The sequence below is a fragment of the Nicotiana tomentosiformis genome, chromosome 10 (assembly GCF_000390325.3).
Source record: "Nicotiana tomentosiformis chromosome 10, ASM39032v3, whole genome shotgun sequence".
In the NCBI taxonomy this organism is placed as follows: domain Eukaryota; kingdom Viridiplantae; phylum Streptophyta; class Magnoliopsida; order Solanales; family Solanaceae; genus Nicotiana; species Nicotiana tomentosiformis.
This window is the reverse complement of record NC_090821.1, coordinates 69,785,367-69,805,049: the sequence shown is the minus strand read 5'-3', so window position 1 is coordinate 69,805,049 and position 19,683 is coordinate 69,785,367. Positions and strand designations below refer to the sequence as shown.

At 37.2% G+C, this 19,683-nt stretch overlaps 2 protein-coding genes across 2 annotated transcripts; one reads left to right on the top strand and one right to left on the bottom strand.

Annotated features, from left to right (window-relative positions):
* Positions 1 to 8,781: 8,781 nt before the first annotated feature.
* On the bottom strand, positions 8,782 to 9,441 carry LOC104092440 (uncharacterized). The gene has a single exon (XM_009598051.1). The coding sequence runs from the start codon at positions 9,439 to 9,441 to the stop codon at positions 8,782 to 8,784; it is 660 nt and encodes a 219-aa protein (XP_009596346.1).
* A 9,590-nt stretch (positions 9,442 to 19,031) lies between these two features.
* Positions 19,032 to 19,448, top strand: LOC104117358 (uncharacterized). The gene has a single exon (XM_009628402.2). The coding sequence runs from the start codon at positions 19,032 to 19,034 to the stop codon at positions 19,446 to 19,448; it is 417 nt and encodes a 138-aa protein (XP_009626697.1).
* The last annotated feature ends 235 nt before the right edge of the window (positions 19,449 to 19,683 follow it).

Here is a 19,683-nt window from a genome sequence, read left to right as displayed (position 1 = left end):
CTCCCGGTTCAAACCAGCCAACTGGCGAATGACATCGCCTTCCGTATAATGCCTCATATGGAGCTATCTGAATTCTCGACTGGTAGCTTTTATTATAAGCAAACTCCGCAAGTGGCAAGAAGTGATCCCAAGAACCTCCAAAGTCTATAACACAAGTGCAAAGCATATCTTCCAATATCTGAATAGTGCGCTCTGTCCGTTCGTCTGTCTGTGGATGAAATGTTGTACTCAACTCCACCCACATGCCTAAATCACGCTGTACAATCCTCCAGAAATGTGAGGTAAACTACGTACCTCGATCTGAAATAATAGACACGGGCACCCCGTGAAGGCGGACAATCTCACGAATGTAAATTTCAGCTAACCTCTTTGAAGAATAGGTAACTGCCACTGGAATGAAATGTGCTGACTTGGTCAACCTGTCCACAATGACCCAAACTGCATCAAATTTTCTCTGAGTCCGTGGGAGCCCAACAACAAAATCCATAGTGATACGCTCCCACTTCCACTCAGGAATTTCTAACTTCTGAAGCAAACCACCAGGTCTCTGATGCTCGTACTTAACTTGCTGACAATTCAGAAACCGAGCTACGTATGCAACTATATCCTTTTTCATTCTCCTCCACCAATAATGTTGCCGCAAATATTGATACATTTGGCGGTACTTGGATGAATAGAATACCTGGAACTGTGTGCATCTTCAAGAATTAATTCACGAAGCCCATCCACATTAGGCAAACAAATACGACCTTGCATTCGCAGAACCCCATCTTCCCCCACAACAACCTATTTGGTATCACCGTGACGCACCGTGTCCTTAAGGACAAGTAAATAAGGATCATCATACTGCCTCTCTTTGATGCGCTCATATAAAGAAGACCGAGCGACTATGCAAGCTAGAACCCGACTGGGTTCTGAAACATCTAACCTCACGAACTGATTAGCCAAAGTTTGAACATCTGCAGTTAATGGCCTCTCACCAACCGGAATATACGCAAGACTGCTCATACTCACAACCTTTCTACTCAAAGCATCGGTCACCATATTGGCCTTTCCGGGGTGATAAGAAATGGTGATATCATAGTCTTTCAACAACTCCAACCATCTTCTTTGCCTCAAATTAAGATCTTTTTGTTGGAACAGATACTGAAGGTTACGATGATCAGTAAATACCTCACACGAGACACCTTAGAAGTAATGCCTCTAAATCTTTAGCGTATGAACAATGGCTGCCAATTCTATGTCATGAACATGATAATTCTTCTCGTGAACTTTCAACTGCCGCGACGCATATGCAATTACCTTGCCATCTTGCATGAATACTGCACCAAACCCAATGTGAGATGCGTCACAATATATCGTATACGATCCTGAACATATGGGTAATACCAACACTAACGTCGTAGTCAAAGCGGTCTTGAGCTTTTGAAAGCTCAACTCACACTCGTTTGACCAGATAAATGGGACACCTTTCTGGGTCAATCTGGTCAATGGGCTTGTTATATATGAAAACCCTTCCACGAACCGACGATAATAACCTGCTAAACTCAGGAAACTCCAGATCTCTGTAACTGAAGTAGGTCTAGGACAATTCTGAATAGCCTCAATCTTCTTAGGATCCACCTTTATGCCTTATGCCGATACAACATGCCCCAAAAGGCAATTGAGTCTAACCAAAACTCACATTTTGAAAACTTGGCATATAACTGATTATTCTTCAAGGTGTGAAGCACAATTCGAAGATGCTGCTCATGTTCCTCTCGACTGCTGGAGTAAATCAAGATATCATCAATGAATACAACCACAAAAAAATAATCCAAATAAGGTTTGAACACCCGATTCATCAAATCCATAAATTTTGTTGGGGCATTTGTCAACTCAAATGACATCACTATGAATTCGTAATGCCCATATCGAGTTCGAAAAGCTGTTTTAGGGACATCAAATGCCCTAATCTTCAACTGATGGTAACCAGACCTCAAATCGATCTTCGAAAATATCTTGGCACCCTAAAGTTGATCAAATAAATCATCAATTCTTGGCAGCGGATATTTGTTTTTGATAGTGGCTTTGCTCAACTGCCGATAATCTATACACATCCGCATAGAGCCATATTTCTTATTTACAAATAATATTGGTGCATCCCAGGGTGAGACACTAGGTCTAATAAATCCTTGATCAAGCAATTATTGTAACTGCTCTTTCAATTCTTTCAACTCCGGCGGGGCCATACAGTATGGTGGGATAGAAATGGGCTGAGTGCTCGGAGCCAAATCAATACAGAAGTCAATATCTCTGTCGAGTGGCATCCCCGGAAAATCTGCAAGAAATTCTTCTGGAAATTCACGAACAACTGGTACTGAGTCCATAGAAGGAGCATCCGCACTGGGATCGCGAATATAAACCAAATAAGCTAGACACCCTTTCTCTACTATACGCCGAGCTTTCATATAAGAAATAACCCTGCTGGTAGAATGACCAAGAGTTCCTTTCCACTCTAACCAAGGTAACCCCGGCATGACTAGAGTCATTATCTTGGCATGACAATCCAATATAGCATGTTAAGGTGAAAGCCAATCCATACCCAAGATGACATCAAAATCTACCATATCAAGAAGTAAAATATCTACACTAGTCTCACGATTACCAATAGTAACCACACACGAACGATATACATGATCTACTACAACAGAGTCTCCTATCGGTGTAGATACACACACAGAAGCACTCAGAGAATCACAAGGCACAACCAAATATGAAGCAAAATAGGAGGACACATAGGAATAAGTAGATCCTGGATCAAATAGAACTGAAACATCTCTATGGAAAATTGGAATAATACATGTGATCACAGCATCAAATGACTCAGCCTCAGGCCTAGCTGGAAAAGAATAAAATCAAGGCTGGGCCCCACCACTCTGAACTGCATCTCTGGGACGGCCTCTAACTGGCTGGCCTTCACCTCTAACGGTCTGACCTCCACCTCTAACTACCTGACCCCTACCTCTAGCTGGCTGAGCAGCCGGTGAAGCAAGCAGTACCGGTATGATGGCACGAGAATCTTGCCGAGATTTGTTATTCGCCAATATAGGGCAATACCTCCTGATGTTACCAATGTTTCCACACTCATAACACCTATCCTGATGTCGTGGCAGCTGGAGCTGAAGCTGACCCAAATGAGCTGGATAACCGACGTCGTAACTCTGGAGTGGTGATGCACTGATAGGAGCTGAATGTGCACTGAATATTGGCTACCCAGAGTAAGGCATAATAGGACTGTGACTCCCTGAAACACTGGGAGATACATGAAGTGCTGAATGAAACAGTCTGGGAGGATGACCACTACCAAAATTACCCCTGCCTCCAGACGAGGCGCCACTGAAACCACCGAACTGACGAGGCCTCTTATCGGACCTCTGCCCTCTCTCTTGTGCAAGAGCCATCTCGATCCTCTTTGCGACATTAGCAGCCGCTTGAAAAGAAATCTCACTTACAGTCTCCTTGGCCATCTGAAGTCTGATAGGGTGAGTAAGTCCCTCAATAAACCTCCTCACTCTCTCTCCCTCTGTAGGTAGTAAAAGGAGAGCATGAAAGGCCAAATCCATAAAACGAGACTCACACTGAGTAACAGTCATACTGCCCTACTGTAGACGCTCAAATTGCTTGCGAAATTCCTCTCTCAGTGTGATAGGGAGGAACTTTTCCAGAAATAGCTGAGAGAACTGCTCCCATGTAAGTGCAGACAATCCGACTGGTCGGGTCAATGTATAATCTCTCCACTACCTCTTGGCGGAACCCTTCATATGAAATACAGAAAAATCAACCATATTGGTCTCAACTATACCCATGTTCCGCAACACCTCATGGCAGCGTTCAAGATAATCCTATGGGTCCTCAGAAGGTTTACCACTGAAGTGAACTGGAAAGAGCTTGGTAAACTTATCCAGTCTCAATAAGGCCTCAAAAGACATGGCGGTCCTATCACCAATCTGTGCCGCAATAACTAGCTGAACTACCCCAACTGGCGGGGCTGCTGGAGCCTGATTCTGGGGAGCCATCTGCTTAGTAGTGGGAGTAGTGGGAGTTTGTGCTCCCCCTAACCTGTGAGATGGTTGGTGCCACTGAAAATGTACCATTCTGGGCCATACCTTCCATAAGACTTACCAAACGGACTAGAACATCCCGAAGTACTGGAGTGGCTATGAATCCTTCCGGGACCTGAACTGGTCCAACTGGTACATTCTGAATTGGAACCTCCTCCTGAAGGTCCACCTGAGGTTCTTCAACAGGTGCAGCCGCTCGAGCTCTGGACTGAGCTCTACCTCGGCCTTTAGCACGACTTCGGCCTCGACCTCTACCCCTGGCCATAGTTTCCACCGGGGGGTCCTTTACTATCGGTAGAGGTATTACGTGTTCTCACCATCGGCGAGAGAATAAGAGTAGAATGGTTCAATCATCGATGATGTAATAAAATCGCACGACAGAATAAGAAAGAAGTGATATTGTTCCTAACTTCATAGCCTCTCAGAGATAAGTACATACGTCTCCGTACCGATCCTTCAGACTTTACTAAGCTTTCTCGTGACTTGTGAGACCTATGTAACCTAGAGCTCTGATACTAACTGTCACGACCCGCAATTCCCACCTTCGGACCGTGATGGCGCCTAACTTTTCACTTGCTAAGCAAGCCAACGTTAGAATAAAATTATCCATTTTTAAAACAATTTTTAAATTTATTAATAACAAAGAACAATTGCGGAAGTAAAGTCTGAAATATAGTGAATAATCCATAAAACAATGGTGTCTAAATACCATTCCAGAATTGGTGTCACAAGTGCACGAGCTTCTAGAATAATACAAATAAAGATTTGAATAAAATAAACTGTCTGAAAATAAACACACAGCTAAAGTAAAATAGACGGGGACTTTAGAACTGCGGACGCCATGTAATTATACCTCAAGTCTCCTCCGAGTAGCTGAAATCCTAGTAAGTCTCTGGCACGCCGCTGGAACCAACTCCGAAATCTTCACAAGAAGTGCAGAGTGTAGTATCAGTACAACCGATCCCATGTACTGGTAAGTGATGAGCCTAATCTCGACGAAGTAGTGACGAGGCTAAGGCGGGTCACTTACATTACCTGTATGCAATATTAGAAACAACAACAATAATAGAAATAAATCAGGTAACTCATTTATAATAATCGAAGCCAACTCATCAGTCATAAACAATTATTATTTCCATCAATTCTGTTGTAGCGTGCAACCCGCTCTCATAATATATTCACATTCAGTTCTGTTGCAGCGTACAACCCGCTCTCACAATATATTCACATTCAGTTCTGTTGCGGCGTGCAACCCGCTCCTCCAATATATTCATTTTAATCAAGTCTGTTGTGGCGTGCAACCCGATCTCCCAATATATATATGTATGTCGACTTTTAAATAAGTTTGTTGTAGCGTGCAACCTGATCCTCTAATATGGACTTTTAATAAGTTTGTTGCGGCGTGCAACCCGCTCCTCCAACATATGCATTTACCAATTCTTATAGAAGAATTTTTCTAATAAATGCAATAATGAATATAAAATTATAAGACAACAAGCATACAATAATTATGATTTAATTACGAAACAAACAAAGGCAAATAGCAAATTATTATAGAAATCAGAGAGAAAATATACAGTTTAAGATTTAATATGCTAAATGTCAAATAACAATTAAGACACATAATTCAAATAACATGTAACAATTAATGCAGGAATTCAAGTATTAATATTTGACAAAGAATAGGAGAGAAACAATTATTATAACAATTAATTCATAATTTAAAATAATTTATGATTTTTCAAGTAAATACGCAAACAATTAATTTGATGACGTATACACACTCGTCATCTCGCTTATACGTCGTTCACATGCATTTCACATAACAAATAATTTAAGGGTTCTATTCCCTCAAGTCATGGTTAATCACGACACTTAACTCGCTTTGCAAATTCCAATCAATTACTCAACCACAACTTTTCCTTTTAAATTTGTCTTTGAAAGCTTCAAATCTATTCACAAATAATTCAATATACTCAATATGAATCATATGAATTAATTCCATATGAATTTACTAATTTTCCGGATAAAATCCAAAATTTATTAAAATATTCGGTAGTGGGACCCACATCTCAAATCTCGGAAAAACTTATGAAATCCGAACACCCATTATGATACGAGTCCAACCATACAAAAATTATCCAATTCCAATATCAAATGGACCTTCAAATCTTAAATTTTTGTTTTTGGAAGAATTTATAAAAATCTAATTTTTCTTCCATAAATTCATGAATTCATGATATAAATGAGTATGAAATCATGAAATATAATCAATATAGGATAAGGAACACTTACCCCAATATTTTCCCGTGAAAATCGCCCAAAAATTGCCTCTTGAGATTTAGGGTTCGAAAAATTGAAGAATGAATGAAAAATCCCGTCTAAGTCCCTTTTACTCAGCTGAATGTGTCGCAATTGAGAAGCTCGCAAATGCGAAGGAACACTCGCAATTGCGATGCCCTTCACAATCCCGTTGCCTCACTGAACCTCGCAAATGCGAGTAGATGTTCGCATTTGCGAACCTGCCCTTGCGAGACTCCCTTTTAATTGCAAAGAAATTCTCGTAATTGCGAGAACATGCTGGCCCAGGCCTTCTTCGCAATTGCGATAGATACCTCGCAATTGCCAGGCCTGCTTATTTCACATTTGCGAAGCCTCATCTCGCAATGCGAGATTAGAGACCTGCAACAGGTTCAATTATACCAACAAAATTTTCTAAGTTCAAAACATCCCGTGGCGTATCCGAAACTCACCCGAGCCCTCGGGGCTCCAAACCAAATATTCACGCAAGTCTAAAAATATCATACGAACTTGCTCGTGCGATCAAATCATAAAAATAACACCTAAAACTATGGATTTAGTACAAAAACTCATGAATTCCTCAAGAACATTTCAAAACTACTATCTTCTCAACGGACGTCCGAATTACGTCAAATCAACTCCTATTTCTACCAAATTTCACAGACATGACATATATATTATATTAAACCTGTACCGGGATTCAGAACCAAAATACGGGCCCGATACTAATGAGATCAAACATTAATCAATTTCTTTAAATCCATAGAATTTCAGTCTTACAATTTTCATCAAAAATTCATTTCTCGAGTTAGGGACCTCGGAATTCGATTTCGGGCATACACCCAAGTACAATATTTTACTAAGGACCTTCCGGGAACGTCGGAATACGGATCTGGGTCCATTTACTCAAAACGTTGACCAAAGTCAACTAAAAATAAATTTTAAATCCCAAATAATATTACTTCATAAATTTCCACATAAAGGCTTTTCGGATTTACTCCCGTATTGCGCACGCAAATCGAGGTGAGTAAAAATAAAGTTTTAAGGCTAACGGGCCCGGAATAGAGTCTTAATTCACAAGATGACCCTTTGGGTCATCACAATTGCAATCTCTCCCATAGAGCTTGTTTGGAATATTGTTGTTACGTGTCGTTTCATAATATATCATATTGTATTATATTGTTTGATAAATATAATATTTGGATAGATTGTATCGTTTGTCATTGTTTCATGATGTCATGCACCAACAATATGAAGAATAAATTTGAAATATTACAAAGAAAAAATAGGATATAAAGTAGAATTAGTATATAAAAAAGTAGGATAAATGATAAAATATGATTATTTAATAATAAAGAATGGCAAGATGAGGAAAAAAAATAAAGAAACGACGATACCACACCAAATTCGTCGTTCCATAAAGTGACAATTTTCATCATTACAGAACAGTAGATTTAAAAATTACGATACCATAAAATTTAAGTAACAATAAAAATAAATATTATATTTAAAGTTACAATACCATACCATAGGTAACAACCATCCAAACGAGCTGTTAGAGTTGGATGTAAATAGAAAGGAATTATGAGATGTCTTTATTATGTGCTTAAGTTCTTATGGTAGCTCAACTATGTATGCTTTATCGATGTCTCGTCTAGACCACCATTAAAAACATACATAAGAATATTATCATCGTCTCGAAAATTACTACAATATAATCTAGAAGTGCAACGTATTCCTCTATTTCTATTATTGTTGGTGAAGATACATACTACTATAATGCATCTTAATACCTCGTCAGGGCCCAATATGTTTCTAAAATTTTCATCTAGAACATTTTGAGTGCAGCTATTTCACGTCCAAATGAATATACATTTACAAGATAAATGACCCCGTCAATATAAACAAAATTGTTCTTCATAGGGAAAAAAATGGCGCAACGTTGGAATATATCTCTCTCCATAATTTGTCCACTCCAATTGTGAAAAAATCCAATCTCTCACTTCAGGAATTCCCTTTTCATGATCAGAACCTATATGTGCCTTCAATACTTTATGTCTCATGATCTTTGTGGCAAGGGTCACACACTTTTTATTTTCAGTATTATAGCTCTGCTGTTTAATTACCAGTAGAACTATAATACTGCGGAATCCGTTACTACTATTGTGGCTCTGTGTCCCGAAGCGGATGTAGTGCTCTACTACGAGTTCAACTGAATTCATATACGCAAAGTAAAAATTTATTAAAATTTAAAAAATAGTAGATATGAACCCGTAACTTTAAAAATATAATGTGTTCAATGCAAAAACCTTAAAAGTTAGAATCCATAAAGTTTAAATCCTGAATTAAGTTGGAACCTATAATAATATATACCATCTTAGCAATTCTTCGCCATCAATTTACGACTCTCAGCTTTTGCTTCAATTCGAAGTCGCTCTGCTCTTGAGCCAATGACCTGCCCCAAGATAGAAGCAGCAATAGTTAATGCCATAGCTGTTTTGGGCATGACAACCGACTTCCTTAGCATGGCGATAAAGGGAACAGCGGCATGAACTGCTGTAAACCATGATAGTGAGAACTTTTCAGTGTGCTCTCTCCATATTCCTAGTGGAATATTAGCGGCCACGCCCAAGGCTCCAATGACAAGCATCTTTGAAGCCAGTGGTTGTGGCCGCAACGTCTTAACAAAGGCAGTCCGGGCAAGGGCTGCCCTGACTGCAACAACTGCCCGCGGGCATTTAAGCTTCACTCCACGAGGCAGCGGGAAAGTTGTTGCTACAAATGGGAGGACACGGCACACAGCTCTATAAGATTTGGCAATAGGACAGTTCCCTGTCTCCAACCATTCATTTCCCCTTGTCTCGTGTTTAGAGGAATTGTCCTGTTCCTTTTTTGATGATTCGAGGTTTTTCTTGTGTGAATTCCAGTTTCGAGAGAAAGAATCGAAACTAAAAGGACCTTGTCCGAATGATGATAAACTTATGGTTGCAGCTTTAGCAACTAAAGGATGAAATTGAGGGGCAGACTCTAATTTCATGTTGTCGGTTAGAAAGTAGAGGAAACTAAACAAGAATTTCAACTTTATAATTATCTAAATTATAAAATAATGAATGATTTGTTGTAGCTAAAAGAGTATCAAACAAAATGAAACTGATGAAGAGTGAGTATTATTATGTGAAAAGTTAGAACAGAGAATATAAATAAGAAGTGTAATAAGTTGTCTTTGACTGGGATTGGGTTTTGCCGCACTATAATAGACTATGGTTTCAATATTGTTTAGGTTTGGGTTATTACCCCTTTTTTTTCTAATTAAATCTTTTTTCCCATTCTTTTCTGCAACTCCATTTTCCCCCCTTAACTTTGCCTTAAGAACTAATATTACCCACCAATTTTAGACTTTTTTCCCCTTCTATTTTGCCCTTCTCAATTGTTAATCTCCCCTCTATGTAAGATTTTTGCATTATAATATTTTAATTCCATTTCTATTTTTATTGTGTTATCTATAATACTAATTGTGTGCAATCTTATTCCAAATTGTAATTTTAGATTCGTTCTAAGTATAAATAAAGAAATTCTTTCATGAATTTCTTTTATGTTTCAAAATCAATCGATATTTATTGTAAGTGTTATTTTATATTAAGTATTTGAGTCCCCATACCCCCTACTTTTATTTTTGAATTTGTGTAGATAGATTTTCGAGTATTGACGCGACTAATGAAAATTTGTGATACGAGCAATTTCATTTTCACTTTTTTTAAAACCGTTTATTATGTTGCTTCAAATTCTCTCATAAGTTATTAATTAATATATCTGAGTGCTAATTTGTTTATATTTTACTCCATTAATAAATATTGAGATGATATATAGGCAAATGCAAATAGCATAGGTTAGAAAATACAAGTATTACAATATGAAAATTTTGCACGCAAGCAGAGAGAGGGAGAGAGTAAAATCAACATTACATAGTAAAATCATCGGTGATTTGCATTTGAAAATCATAATGAGGAATAATATGTATAATCTTTTGAATTATAAATGAAGGACTTAAGTTGAAGAAAGAACTAAAACATTATAATTTTAAAAACTTTACATAAATTGGAACTGATAATTTAAGGCAAAATAGACGCTCCAGATACGAGGAAACAATGTCTATAGTTGATAGGAGAATTTGACTTTTAAGGCAAAATTTAAATGGAAAATTTATTTTCACCTTTTTGTTTTAGTTTTCTAATGCTTAATCAGTGAGAACTAGTTGTGCTTTTTGTGTTTCCTGTAGGTTATCTCAGCCAAATCGGTAAATTTATCTGTAAAATCGTTTCAAAATAATAAATTTGGGAAACCTTTCATAAACGAAACTAATGGATCTTTTTTAATATTCCTTGTGAAAGGGAAAAAAGAGAATATTTTTATGATGCAAGATAGGAACTCTCTACACAAATTAGGAAATATTTAATAACCTAATTAACTTCCAAAATGACTGATGAACATTAACAATATCAAATTTTGTAAATGCAGGATCTTTGCAAATCTCCAAGACAAATCCGTAAGTATATAAAATCAATAAATATATAGTAAATCAATTTCTACATTACAACTTGATAATCACTAGCACCAAATCTTCATTAATTTCCGTACCATCTAAACTAACGCATTTACCATACCTTAATTCGCAAGAAAAAATTCACCATCTTTGTAGTAATTATTTAAGGACCATTCATCAAACAAAAAAAGAAGCCTAAAAAAAAAAGGTTAAGGCAAATTCTACAAAAAATGAATCTCTTTCACTTCTTCTTTGTTCTTATTGCTTTGTTCCTTCCTAGTACTGAGAAAATGGTTCAAGCTATTCAACCACATGAAAGTTTAACAGCAAAAGGTGAAAAAATCTTACAACCTTTTTTAGTAGCACACAAGATTTCAAGAAAGTTAAATGATGTTCAACGATGGCCGGGGTCTTCGTACCGTTTGGTTCCTAGTGGCCCGAACCGGGCCGAGAGTCCAGAGAACCCTCCAGTGCGGGTCGAGCCCAGCAAAAAAATATACACTTTAAATTCGTATCGTTAAATTCGTCGTTACGTAACGACCAAAAATACCACTTTATGTAACGATCGATTTAGTGTGGTCGCATCGTTATATTGGATTTTTCTCTCATCTTGCCCTTTATTATTAATAAATAATTTTATTTTATCGTTTATCCTATCTTTTTATATAATAATTTTATCTCGTACCATAATTTTTCTTTATAATATTGCAAGTTTATTCTTCATATTGCTGGTACATGTTATCGAAATGATGGAAAACGATACAGTCTATCCAAACATTGTATTCATTAAATAGTACAATACAATATAATACAATACGATACATTATGAAATGACACGTAACAACCATCCAAACAAGATGTTAGAGTCCAGTGTTCTTTTCGAGATAGTTTGTGCTTCTATGGTTCTATTTGTTAGTCCCGCCAATATTGCTGTATTTGTAAATAATAATTCTAAAAAATATAAGTTATCGTAATGAAACAATAATTAATTTGAGCCCACTGAATTCACAGTATTTCCTTAAGGAATTTAATCTCCTCCTAGTACCCAAGGTTATGGATTATTTCCTCTCAGGATAGAACGAATCACACACTGGTGTAGCGGTACTTCAAACCCCAGTGTTTCAGCGAACACAAAGTTCGGTATCAAATCACACTTACAGTTGCTTTGTTTGAAGTTAAAACAATACAGAACAAAGGAGTAAAAACTCAAAAAATCGTATGGAAATGCTGAGAGGAAGGAGTGCAATGTGTAGCCAAAGTTGAGCGTTTTCAGTTTGGATTTTTGTGTATCTTTCTTCAACAGCTGCTGCACATATTTATAGCAGTCAGCTTTGAAGATGAACGACCCTCCACCCTCCATGGTGGAATGCACTAGCTTATTTATGGAGTAAGCACTTGACCATGGTGGGAAGAGCATTAGGCGGCTGCTATTTCAACTGGTGGTCAATACACGGATTGGAACATATCCGTTATAAATGCGGATAATTTTACGTTAATATTTACTATTAACAAATAAATTTGGTCCAAAAAATTAATCAATCAATCGATCATTTGACCAAATCCGAAGCCAAAGCCAAAGCCGAGCGAGCGACGACGACGACAGCGCGAGGCTTGCTTTCTTCTTAACTCTTTAAGTGCTACAAGAAGAACAATTATATATATACCCACCAAAAATCTTTTCCTCTTCTAATATCGGACAATGTCTTATTGTCAAGAGGGGGAAACTTAAAATTTTACTCAAAAATTTCATTTTCTCTCCATTTCCCATTCACTCTCATTTTAAGACTATTTCATCTTAAATAACAAAAAACCTCAACAATCCCCCACATGAATGGGGAATGGCTATATCACGGAAGTATGCATGAAAAAAACTGTGTGATTTGCAAGCAAGGATTAATCGCATCTGGATAAGTAGGTTTCCCTTTAAACTTTCCGTAGTGAACTTATGTCGGATATACTCGGTCAATCGGTAGATTTGATATCTTTGGACCGTCGATCTTTGGTGTATACCTAGACAAACATAAGCCACACAATCAACCCTTAACCGTTTTTGGTTCTCATTGTTGTGTTCGTTTCAGCCATGAACACCGCTTGGTTTCATAAGTGCGTAGAGAACTGGCCTTACAAAGTTTTCCTTGAAGCGGCTAACACTTCACACTTACATAGGTGATTCCTAAACGTGTCATCCTGTAGATATACTATTTGATATACCCCGTATCAAATTTAGAAATCATTAAAAAGTCTTAATGCTTTATCCTTGGTACTGAACATTGTCTTATTACGAGAACGGACTAAAATTTTATTTGACAATGTTGAACCGTCATTAATGACTTTGTTTGATCTCTTTGAACCTAGATCTTGGGATCTCCAGTCTTCTAGGTAGAGTTACAGCCACAATGACTTGTTCTCGGCCATAGCCCCATTCCCTTTGATGATTTCTCAACTACCTCTCTAGTTAGGCCTTTTGTAAGTGGATCCGATACATTATCACTTGACTTTACATTGACAATCGTGATAATTCCTCTAGAGAGTAATTGCCTAACGGTTTTATGTCTTCGTCGTATATGACGAGATTTACCGTTATACATAACGCTCGCAACCCTTCTAATTGCCGCTTGACTATCACAATGTATGCATATTGGTGCCAACGGTTTGGGCCAAAATGGAATGTCTTCCAAGAAATTCCGAAGCCATTCAGCTTCTTCACCGGATTTATCTAAGGCTATGAATTCAGCCTCCATTGTAGAGCGGGCAATACATGTTTGTTTGGACGACTTCCAAGATACCGCTCCTCCACCAATAGTGAATACATATCCACTTGTGGACTTAGAATTAGTTGAACCGGTGATCCAATTTGCATCACAGTATCCCTCAATCACCGCAGGGAATTTACTGTAGTGCAAGTCAAAGTTCTGGGTATGTTCTAAATATCCCAAAACTCGTTTCATTGCCATCCAATGAGATTGGCCTGGATTGCTCGTTTATCGACTCAGTTTACTTATAGCACAAGCTATATCTGGTCGTGTACAATTCATGCTATACATTAAGCATCCCAACACACGAGCATAATTCAATTGTGATATGCTTTGGCCTGTATTCTTTGCTAATGCAAGATTCACGTCAATTGGAGTCTTTGCAACTTTAAAGCTCAAGTGCTTGAATTTTTCAAGTACTGTCTTAATATAATGATATTGTGACAATGCCAGACCTTGAGGAGTCTTATGGATCTTAATTCCCAGAATTAAATCAGCAACTCCCAAGTCTTTCATATCAAACTTGCTATTGAGCATACGCTCAGTAGCATTTATGTTGGCAATGTCATTACTCATTATCAGCATATCATCCACATATAGGCAAACAATGACTATGTGATTTGAAACATTTTTAATGTATACACATTTATCACATTCATTTATCTTAAAACCATTTGACAACATTGTTTGGTCAAAATTCGCATGCCATTGTTTGGGTGCTTGTTTTAGTCCGTAAAGAGAATTAACAAGTCTACATACCTTCTTTTCTTTACTTGAAACCATAAACCCTTCAGGTTGTTCCATGTAAATTTCTTCCTCCAACTCTCCATTTAAGAAGGTCGTCTTAACATCTATTTGATGAATTTCAAGACCATACACTGCAGCTAATGCTACTAATATCCGTATGGACGTAATTCTTATAACTGGAGAGTATGTATCAAAGTAGTCTAGACCTTCTCGTTGTCTATACCCTTTGACTACGAGTCTTGCCTTGAATTTATCAATAGTGCCATCATTTTTGATTTTTCTCTTAAAAATCCATTTAGAACCCAAAGGTTTATTTCCAGGAGGAAGATCAACCAATTCCCATGTATGGTTGTTCAATATGGATTTTATTTCATTATTGACTGCCTCTTTCCAAAACAATGATTCCGAAGAAGTCATAGCTTCATTAAATGTTTGAGGCTCATTCTCCAATAAGAAAGTCACAAAATCTGGTCCAAATGAAGTAGACGTTCTTTGACGTTTACTACGTCTTGGATCCTCCTGATTACATGTACTTTCTTTTGTTTCTTCCCGAGGTCGTTTAGATCCTTCACCAAACGACTCACATTCCTTTTTATACGGATATATATTTTCAAAGAACTCAGCATTATCTGATTCTATAACTTTATTATTATGAATGTCGGTATTGTTTGATTTATGAACCATAAATCGATATGCTTTACTATTTGTCGCATATCCTATGAAAACACAATCAACGGTTTTTGGTCCTATCTTTATCCTTTTGGGTTGAGGAACTTGCACTTTTGCCAAACACCCCCACACTTTAAAATAATTCAAGTTGGGCTTCCTTCCTTTCCATTTTTCATATGGAATGGATTGTGTTTTTCTATGGGGAACTCGATTTAATATTGGATTAGTCGTAAAAATGGCTTCCCCTCACAAATTCTGTGGCAAACCAGAACTTATCAACAACGCATTCATCATCTCCTTTAATGTGCGATTCTTTCTTTCCGCAATCCCATTAGATTGGGGCGTGTAAGGGGCTGTTGTTTGATGAATAATTCCATATTCTAAACATATTTCTTCAAAAGGAGATTCATATTCACCACCCCTATCACTTCTTATCATTTTTACTTTCTTGTTAAGTTGCGTTTCAACTTCATTTTTGTATTGCCTGAATGCGTCTATTGCTTCATCTTTACTATTCAGTAAGTAAACATAGCAATATCGAGTACCATCGTCAATAAAAGTTATGAAATACTTCTTTCCACCGCGAGATGGTATTGACTTCATGTCACAAATATCTGTGTGAATTAAGTCTAAAGGATTTGAATTCCTTTTAACTGACTTATAAGGATGTTTAACATACTTAGATTCCACACATGTTTGACATTTTGATTTTTCGCATTCAAACTTAGGCAGTACTTCCAAGTTAATCATTTTCCGCAAGGTTTTATAATTGACATGACCCAAACGTACATGCCATAAATCATTTGACTCAAGTAAGTAAGAAGAAGCTGAAATATTATTATTGTTTTCTACAACCATTACATTCAGATTGAAAAGGCCCTCGGTGAGGTAACCTTTTCCTACAAATATTTCATTCTTACTTATGACAACCTTGTCGGACACAAAAATGCACTTAAAATCGTGCTTAACAAGAAGTCCAGTAGAGACTAAATTCTTTCTCATTTCGGGAACATGAAGGACATTGTTCATAGTCATGACCTTGCCAGAAGTCATTTTCAGAAATATCTTCCCATATCCTTCAACTTTTGCTGTTGAAGCATTTCCCATATAAACTTTCTCTCCGGGTCCAGCAGGAGCATAAGTAGCAAAAGCTTCTCTAACTGCACAAACATGGTGAGTGGCTCCAGAATCAAACCACCACTGTTTAGGATTTTCCACCAAGTTACATTCAGAAAGCATGGCACACAAGTTATCAACATCATCATGCTTTACTACCATGTTTGCTTGACCCCTTTTCTTGTCTTTCTTCGGAGCACGACACTTCGTAAATTTGTGTTCCATTTTCCCACAGTTGTAGCAGTTTCCACTGAACCGCTTCTTGCTTGGGTTGTATTTCGGAACAGAAGCCTTCTTCCTCTTTTTGTTATCTTCAACAATATTTGCTCCCATTATTGTTGAATTTCCACGGCTTCTCCTTTCAGCAGCTTTATTGTCCTCTTCGATTCTCAACCGAACAATGAGATCCTCAAGGGACATTTTCTTTCGTTTGTGTTTCAAATAATTTTTGAAGTCATTCCACAACGGAGCCAACTTCTTAATCATTGCTGCTACTTGGAATGCTTCATTGATGACAAGACCTTCAGCAAGTAGATCATGAATAATCACTTGCAATTCCTGGCTTGGGTAATAACAGTCTTGCTATCTACCATTTTGTAGTCCAAAAACTTTGCGGCAACGAATTTCTTCGTCCCGGCATCTTCAGTTTTATATTTCTTTTCAAGCGTATTCCACAATTCTTTTGACGCCTCCACGCCACTGTATACATTATACAGATTATCATCTAGTCCGCTAATAATATAATTCTTGCATAAAAAATCAGAATGCTTTCACGCTTCAATCACGACAAAGCGTTCATTCTCTGGAGTTTTATCTGGCAGATCAGGAACATCTTCCTTGATGAACTTCTGTAGACATAACGTAGTTAAGTAAAAGAACATCTTCTGCTGCCAGCGCTTGAAATCAATCTCAGAAAAGTTTCCGGATTTTTCTACCGGTGCCAACGCCGGTGTTCGGCTTGTCGATGCGTTGGCAGTCACCGTCGGAACATCTTGGTTTTCGCTTTCAGTCATCATTTTTTCTCTTAAAGAATGACACAAACAAACGTTTTCAAACTGGAGTAAAAATTACGTAGATTTTAATCTCCAACAAAACGCCACGAAGGCTTTACTCTCCAAAACGGGAGTACACAAAATCACAAAGGTTTTAGTTTACAGAATAATAAGAATAACACAAATACAGAAATAAATAATTAAATTCCTTAAGATTGTTAGTCCCGCCAATATTGCTGTATTTGTAAATAATAATTCTGGAAAATATAAGTTATCGTAATGAAACAGTAATTAATTCGAGTCCACTGAATTCACAGTGTTTCCTTAAGGAATTTAATCCCCCTCCTAGTACCCAAGGTTATGGATTATTTCCTCCCAGGATAGAACGAATCACACACTAGTGTAGCGGTACTTCAAACCCCAGTGTTTCAGCGAACACAAAGTTTGGTAGCAAATTACACTTACAGTTGCTTTGTTAGAAGTTAAAACAATGCAGAACAAAGGAGTAGAAACTCAGAAAATCGTATGGAAATGCTGAGAGGAAGGAGTGCAATGTATAGTCAAAGTTGAGCATTTTCAGTTTGGGTAATTGTGTATCTTTCTTCAACAGCTGCTACACATAGCAGTCAACTTTGAAGATGAACGACCCTCCACCCTCCATGGTGGAGCATGCACTAGCTTGTTTGTGGAGCAAGCACTTGACCATGGTGGGAAGAGCATTAGACGGCTGCTATTGCAGCTGGTGGTCAATACACGGATTAAAACATATCCGTTACAATTGCGGATAATCTTACATTAATATTTATTATTAACAAATAAATTTGGTCCAAAAAATTAATCAATCAATCCGAAGCCGAAGCCGAGCGAGCGACGACGACGACGGCGCGAGGCTTGCTTTTTTCTTAACTCTTTAAGAGCTATAAGAAAAGCAATTATATATATACCCACCAAAAAACTTTTTCTCTTCCAATATGAGACAATGTCTCATTGTCAAGAGGGGGAAACTTAAAATTTTACTTAAAATTTTCATTTTTCCTCCATTTCCCATTCACCCTCATTTTAAGACTATTTCATCTTAAATAACTAAAAACCTCAACACTATTCAATGGCAATTAAATGTTAAAGCTTATATTTTAAGATTGTTAGCCCATTTAGATTCCGCTCAAATTTAACTCAACCCGTTCATTTTACACTTTTAATCAAAATGCCACTTTATTGATAGAACTTTGAATTGAAAGCCAAGAAAAAAGAATTATCACGTTTGATCAACATCCTTGGACTTGGGTCAAGCAAGATGTATTACTACCTCCGTTTCTATTTAGACGACACACTTTCCTTATTAGTTCGTTTGAAAAAGAATGACACATTTTTATAATTGAAAATAATTCAACTTTAAACTTTTTATTTTATCATTTCACTTTTAATGAGAAGCTTTTATAACCACACAAATATCATGGTCTCACAAAACTTTTACCCGTTAAGTTTTTAAGATCACAAATTTCAAAAGTCTCCCTCTTTTCTCTTAATATACTAATAAATATTTCTACTAACTGCCCCACAAATGCATGTAAATATCGCATACGCAGGTTACTTTCTTGAAGCCATTAACTCTTAGTCAAAGTTGATTACACCTTTTAAATTGTGCAATAAAGTTACAATAAAGATAGATCAGTTTCCATCGCATTAACATTACATATCCTGCATTATAAATATGACATATCCTCTTTCTAAATCTCCATCACAAATCCAAATCCTATCAATTAGGTGAAAACATACAATCGTAACACAACTAATAGATTTTGTAAGAAAAATGACTTCCGTCTGTATATATGCACTTGTATTCTTGTGCATATCACTCGGGGTTTCTCCGAGCGTTGCACAATTACTTGGCGGAGGCCTTTTGCCAGGTTCAGGACCAGGTCAAGTTGATAACGGACTTTTTCCTGATATTTCCAAATGCATAGCATCAGTGTTAAATGTTCCTGGATGTGTTGAAGAAATTTTAACATCTTTCCTAAGTATTCGATTTCGATTAATTGGTCCTCAATGTTGCAAAGCTGCATTAGACATTGAGGAAAGTTGCTGGCCTAAGATTTTTCCTTTGAGTTCTCTTTTCCCTTTAACACTTAGGAGTTTTTGCTCCATACAAGGTTCATTACCACCAACATTCCCTCCTCCTCAAGTTCCAATAGTTGCTAGTGTGAAGACTGTCAAAGAAAAGAACTAAGTTGTTTATCGTCCTTCAATTTCTTTTTAATAAATGGGCAGCGATGAGACTTGCACCCAGGAGCTATGATTGCTTTAGGATCATGTTGGATTGTATGATCGTTTCAATTAAATGATTAAGTTGTTAGATATTACATATTTTTATTTACTTAATTATGTCTTCCGTAAATTTGTGCATCTACAAATATTTATCTATTGCTGCATTATGCCAACTTAATCTCATACTGCCACGTGTT

Bases quoted from the DNA above. Each gene is read 5' to 3' on its own strand.
- LOC104117358 (XM_009628402.2), top strand. From the start codon at position 19,032: ATGACTTCCGTCTGTATATATGCACTTGTATTCTTGTGCATATCACTC.
- LOC104092440 (XM_009598051.1), bottom strand. From the start codon at position 9,441: ATGAAATTAGAGTCTGCCCCTCAATTTCATCCTTTAGTTGCTAAAGCT.